General features: G+C 35.9%; 1 protein-coding gene across 1 annotated transcript; it reads left to right on the top strand.

Moving 5' to 3' along the window:
* Positions 1-599: 599 nt before the first annotated feature.
* LOC104086279 ((S)-coclaurine N-methyltransferase-like) lies at positions 600-4,634 on the top strand. Its single transcript, XM_070182550.1, has 8 exons — positions 600-920; positions 2,273-2,381; positions 2,545-2,769; positions 3,176-3,275; positions 3,359-3,469; positions 3,592-3,675; positions 3,875-3,933; positions 4,123-4,634. The coding sequence occupies exons 1-8, from the start codon at positions 734-736 to the stop codon at positions 4,313-4,315; spliced, it is 1,068 nt and encodes a 355-aa protein (XP_070038651.1). The 5' UTR covers positions 600-733; the 3' UTR covers positions 4,316-4,634.
* Positions 4,635-6,649: the final 2,015 nt, after the last annotated feature.

Raw genomic sequence — 6,649 nt, 5'->3', positions numbered from 1 at the left:
AGGGCTACAAACTCAAGTTTAGAAAGATTTGACATTATTTAGAAAAAGAAAGTTCGTACCTCTGATACTTTCAAAGTATTTTCTCGAGATGGCAGAGTCTCGTGCTGATAACGTGTTATAAAATAAAGACTGTAAAGTAAAGACAAGTATAGAGAGAAACTGATATATTATTCAAACTTCAAACTTATGTACATAATGAACTGAATTCTCCTCTATTTATAGAAGAAAGGAAGCTGCTGTGTAAGCTGCTACTGCAAGCTGCTGTGTAAGCTGCTTGTAAGCTGCTGTGTAAGCTGCTTGTAAGCTGCTGCTCTAAACTGTTGTGCCAGATATAGATAATCTTCTATCATGGGTAATATTTATCCATAACGGAGTACCGAAAGGGTAAGCTTCTTCAGGAGGCTTATTTCCAATAGAGTACTAAATAGATAAACATATTTATGGTGGAGTCTTATATGGATAAACTTTTTCAGGAAGCTTATTTACAACGGAATACTAAATGAACATCCATAATATAATATATTCATAACAATACTGGTAATATAAAAATTCTTTATTGTAACTTAAACTCAATTATTAAATAAAAAAATTTCCACTTCATCATTGCAAAGGTGAGGCAGTGCCCATAACTTGTAGATAAGCCCTGTACTGTAAAAGTGAACATAAAAGAGAAATTTAATTGCACAGCGGCCATTTTTGCTTCTCCTAATTAGTCCTTAAGCAGATCAGAAAGATGGATGCGATAGTACAGATGCCTTACAATTCTACGGTGCGTTTAATGCTGTCTTCTCTTGAGCGCAACCTCTTGCCTGACGCCGTTATACGGCGGCTCACACGACTGCTCTTAGCTGCCCGACTTCGTTCCAGTTACAAGCCTTCCGCTGAGCTTCAGCTCTCTGACCTTCTCCAGTTTGTGCACTGTACGCACTTTTCTCTAATTTCAAGTTCAGTTTTAATTTCAGAAAATCATTGTTTTTCCACTACTACTGAAGCAAGGTGTATATATTGTGTGTTAAACTTTGTTTCTTAGTTCTATATATGGCCAAGTTTCACTTTTTTGCTGGAGCTTGTAATTTGAAGAATTTAGTGTAACTTCTCAATTTTTAGGAAAATTCTAGGCGGTTTATCATTATGCATGTGAACGAAAAACAGTGGATAATCTATTTTACAGGTTTAGATTTAGCAAAGGAAGGAATGTAAGCAAGTTAAATAGTGGAGTAATTACTTACTCTTCTTTTGCCTTCATTCCAACTTCAGTTGAACGAGATATCTTGATTTACTGCCCCAATGAAACTTAAGTAAGGATAACAGATTACTTTAGAATGTAGTATTAAGGGAAGAGGCAAATCCAGTATTTAAACTCTATGGGTTCAACTTTTAAGATTTTAAACATTGAACCCATTATATTTTTAAAGTTATGGGTTCAAATCTATTATTTTTGCAATTTTAATGAATTTTTATATATAAATTTCTACTCAGCGTCGAATGTTATGGATTCAATTGATCCCACAACTACCACACTGCATCCGCCTCTGATTAAGGGTTGTCTGGCTAAAAGACAAGTTATACAGGACTATAATATATATTTATTGTCATTTAACTAAGTTGTACTTAATAATTTAAGGTACATTTCTGTCATTTATATGTGTAGGTATTACTAATTATATGTGTATTTCAGGTTGAACTCGGTATAAAATAATTCGTCAATTAGCATAACTAATGCAGGGATTATACATTTGGGAACACAATGCTCTATTTTGTACAACCTTCTTTTGTATTTGAGTACACAAGAAGATCTATAGGGACAGTTTCCTAGGAAAAAAACAAGGCTTTCTGCTAATTTTTAACCAAGGTGGGTTTCATATGACGCACGATAATAAAGTGTTTGATTCTGTTAATATATGATACACTTTCAGTTTTTAGCTCAACTTTTATAACTTGTCTCTTAGTAGTAATCTGATGGCAGCAAAGGGCTGTGTGACCCAGAAGATGATGAAATACTGTTATGTTCATAGTTTTATCTGTTATTATGTAGGCTTAAGTGTCAAAATAATGAGGAATTTGGGTCTTGAGACACTAAAATTTGGAACAATGGCACCTTAGAATGGCCAACCAGTTGCATTAAGTACATAATGCTGGTAGACCGGAGAGAACAAGACTAAAGTGCTACGTCCAGTATATGCTTTATACTAATAAGGATGCGCTTCGATTGCTTGCCTGGACTTTCATGCTTCATCCTTTATAAAATTTTGATTGACTGCTTCTTTTACAGCTTTAAGAGAGATGCCTATAGCTGTGATGACTGAGAAGGCAAAGTCCCAACATTACGAGCTTCCTACATCTTTCTTCAAGATTGTTCTTGGAAAGCACTTCAAATATAGGCAAGTATCTATATCTCCATAACTCTAAACTTTTACCCTCCTTCTGCATTACCAATCTACTTTTTGTATTCATACTTATGCATAGAATGCAATATTCTGTTTTGTCACAACATCTGCTGAATATAATGTGATGGTCTTACTGGATTTTTTTGATACAATGCAGCTGCTGTTATTTCCGAGACAAGTCAAGCACTTTAGAGGATGCTGAAAAAGCAATGATGGAATTATACTGTGAAAGGTCACAGTTGAAAGATGGACACACTGTACTAGATGTTGGATGTGGCTGGGGATCTCTTTCTCTATACATAGCACAAAAATACAGTAGCTGCAAAATTACTGGAATTTGCAATTCAGTGACTCAAAAAGCACATATCGAAGAGCAATGCCGGTACTCTTTTTTATTTGCTTTGATGAGCTAAAGCATACTGTCGTTATGTTTTATGATGACTCAGGAAACATATAAGCGTTTCTAAGTCCTGCTTCATTTATTTATCAAAAGAAAAAATATCCTGCTTCATTAGTCTTTCAAATTTGCTGTTACGAAATCCATTTGGTGTTGGCTCTAGTTATCATTTAAATAACCTCATCTGAGAATCTTTATTATGTTAATTTAACCAGAGTCTTCCCTCAAAACGTTCACCACTATGTGGATTGTGTACACATTGTGGCGTTCCCATAGCTGGACAAAATTTTCTAAATGTTGATTTAGTGATATGGGTTTGTATAGTTTCTCTTCTAAAATAATGGAAAGATCAAGTTCTATATTGAAAACTATCTTATTTTTCTGAGTTTAGGGAACTTCAGCTGCAGAATGTGGAGATCATAGTTGCAGATATTAGCACATTTGAGATGGAAGGTTCCTATGATCGAATATTGTCTATTGAAATGTTTGAGGTATTGACTATAAACAGAGTATTTGTTCTCAGGTTACAATTTACAGTTATGGTATATAACTAAGAAACGTTTTCACTTCATAGCATATGAAGAACTACGGAGATCTCCTCAAGAAGATCTCCAGATGGATGAAGCCAGATGGTCTTCTTTTTGTTCATCATTTTTGCCACAAGGCATTCGCTTATCACTTCGAGGTACATAAGTTGATCTGCTGATGCATTGGTTTTTAGATAATGACGAATCTATTCACTAGAATAAATTCGAATATCAAATATCCCCTACTTCAATTACAGATATAGTACATAATTTTCTGCAGGATGTCAATGATGATGATTGGATCACTCGCTACTTCTTCAGTGGAGGTACAATGCCTTCTGCAAATCTCCTCCTTTATTTTCAGGTGAGCTTGTAAAATCCAACGTGCTGCTTGTTGCTTACATATTGTACATTCGATCACATAATCCATTGAAAGCTGCATAAATGACTAACAACTAATAGAAAATACAAGAAACAAGCGTTTTGCAGTTGAAAGAACATGCCTTTTGTGGCCTTAAACCATTTTGTGATTGCTTAGTTTTTACGGTGATTTTTGCATGCAGGATGATGTTTCTGTGGTTAATCACTGGCTCGTTAACGGAAAGCATTATGCACAGACAAGGTGAGTTTACATAGCGCATGATTGATGTGTTAGCGATAAAATGATATGGTTTGCCAATTTGAATATTTTTAGATAAAAAAGAAGGAAAAAAACACCTAGGCGCTGTTTAATGGGTTTAAGCTTACGAGAATATCCTTGCTCCTTGACTCCCATTTGATCAAACAACTAAATTAGTATACCCCTTTTCAGTGAAGAATGGCTTAAGAGAATGGACCAGAACAAAACTTGTATAAAGCCAATAATGGAATCAACTTATGGGAAGGATTCAGCTGTTAAGTGGACTGTCTATTGGAGAACATTTTTCATTTCAGTTGCTGAACTGTTTGGCTACAACAATGGAGAAGAATGGATGGTTGCACATTTCCTCTTCAAGAAGAAATGATTTGGCAACTGTCCCCTCTTATACTGCAAACAAACTGTAGAAGAAATAAGCATGTCTGCTCAGCTGTCCACATGCATTTTACCCAAAAGCCTCAATAAGAGAACACTCTGTACGTCTCATGTTTGAAGAGTTGGATCTTGCACTGATCTCCTTACTTACAGAGCATTAGGAGAGTAGATGTGCCGATTGTTGTGATCTTAATTTGCATATTCGTTTCTTGCTTAACGCATTTAGGAGGATGTAATGCTATCAATGTTGTTCCTAATCAAGTTTTACCCATCAAATTCAAATTCTAGAGTAGAACTTCGGATTGACTCCATTAATACTTCTGGTTAATGCATCTAATTGAGTTACTTAAGACACATGGAATGACTTTCCAGCTAGGGACTCTCGTACCATCGGAACCAGAAATAAGCAATGAGTTTCTGGACAGAATTGTATAAACAAAGCACAACATCAATAATGATGACGCGAGCAAATATATAAGATTTCCGAAAATGGGCTTCTGAAATGCCCCGACCCTTATTTATCCCTCACACTAGCTAGGGATAAGTAAGTAACCATTGTTTATCCCTCGAAGGGATGGGTGTAATGCCCCGACCCTGGGATCATGAGTACATGTTAAACATTGAGTCTTATGTGTGCATATGTGACAAAATAGGTGATAGTAGAGTGCAAACATGATTGAATGTATTTCACCTGTTGGAAGCGGTTAGTTGAGTTTGGCGTTAAATGAGCGCTTTGGAGACGAGAAGTTGGAAATTTATTAGTGATTATTGTCACACCTCACCAGAAAACATTGGAATCTTGTGCATGCCACAAGAGCCATGAAGGCCAAGGACGGAGCCAAGTGAAAAGATGCAACCAAAGGAGGTGTTGGCATAGAGACATGGTCAGCACGTGGGGTATTAGCACAAGAAGATGGTGCAATGGTGGAGCACACACTTGGTAAGGAAAACGCAGGAGGTATAGAGCATACACAGGGCATGGTGAAGCAAATGCGAGAGGTATGGTGCACAAGCAAGGCTCGTGGCATTAGGGTGGCATAGCGCCAACCAGCAAGGCATATGCGCAAGGCAAAACAGTCATGGATGGTACCAAGCATGCATGGGACATGACGCGCAAGGATGACATTGCGCTTGGCAAGGTCGAGTGTCTAGAAACGACGAGCGTAATGGGTCCATCCCATGTGAAAGGAAGACAACTTCCTTTGGCAAAGGCTGCAACATCCAAATCCAGTCAAACAAATATTTGTGTGGCAAGGAAAAGTGAAAAAGGGAAGGAAGACAAGTTTGGTTTACTATTTTTTGATGTCACCCATGACATCTTTGAGAGTTTCTTCACCTATATAAATAAGGAAGTATTCTTTCATTTGTGAAACACACCAACAAAGAGAGAAAGAAGGAGTGAGTCATCACAGACAGGGTATAAGAAACTAGTCTGTGAGAAAAATAAAGAGTGTGAGTAAGACTGTCAAATTTGATCCAAACCCATTTGACCCACCCAACCCGCCCAATATTTCACGGGTTGGGCGAATGCTATATCTGATGATGGGTCATTATGGGTGTTGTCCAAACTAACCCGTGTAATAAATGGGTCAACTTGGGTTGAGTCAGTAAACCCAAATCAACCCGTGAAATTTAAAAATCAGCCCAACGGGTCATTATCATTGCCAGCTGTTTTGTGCAGAACCCAAGGTGGGCATGTACCTGATGGGTCAAGGACTCAACGTGGCAATCTTTACCTTCTATAAATTTGTTTAGAAAAGAAAGTATTTTTCTTTCTAATGCTTTATCATTTGTTTTGCACGGAAAGAAGCGATTTGACGAGGAAATTACAGAACTATGCTTTAGGGTAATTTTCAGTTTTTCTTTAAGGAATTAAACAAATTTATATTTGAGAAAAGATTAAATAAATACTACAAATTGATTTTTTTTGTAACTTCCTATATTGTTTTTGTTTTTAAATGTATGCTTTTTATTTTTGTCACTAGTATATCTATCACTTTAATTAGTTTTCTAATTATATGATCTTTATGTTTACTAGAAGTTTAACAATGACTAATATCATTAGGCAAATTGACCATATTGACCCATCTAGAAGAATGATAAATTAACGTAATTATTTAATAAAAATGTGCTTTACTTTTTTTGTGCTATATTTATTAACTTATAAAAAACTGTGAGTATAATTTATGAACTCATTTTAAATGATAGTAGAATTTATTCTAAAACAAAATGCACTTCCTAAATGCCGACTAAGCAAAAGAATTCTAGTTTTATAGTTGTGCACCTATATACTCTACATAAAATATATTATACTCAGAATATTCAA

Source organism: Nicotiana tomentosiformis, chromosome 8 (genome assembly GCF_000390325.3).
Source record: "Nicotiana tomentosiformis chromosome 8, ASM39032v3, whole genome shotgun sequence".
Lineage (NCBI taxonomy): Eukaryota > Viridiplantae > Streptophyta > Magnoliopsida > Solanales > Solanaceae > Nicotiana > Nicotiana tomentosiformis.
Note: the sequence above shows the minus strand (reverse complement) of the source record. Positions and strands in the feature narration are given on the sequence as shown.

Bases quoted from the DNA above. Each gene is read 5' to 3' on its own strand.
- LOC104086279 (XM_070182550.1), top strand. From the start codon at position 734: ATGGATGCGATAGTACAGATGCCTTACAATTCTACGGTGCGTTTAATG. The intron at 3,470-3,591 runs GTACATAAGTTG...AATTTTCTGCAG, and splicing joins CATTCGCTTATCACTTCGAG to GATGTCAATGATGATGATTG. The intron at 3,676-3,874 runs GTGAGCTTGTAA...TTTTGCATGCAG, and splicing joins ATCTCCTCCTTTATTTTCAG to GATGATGTTTCTGTGGTTAA.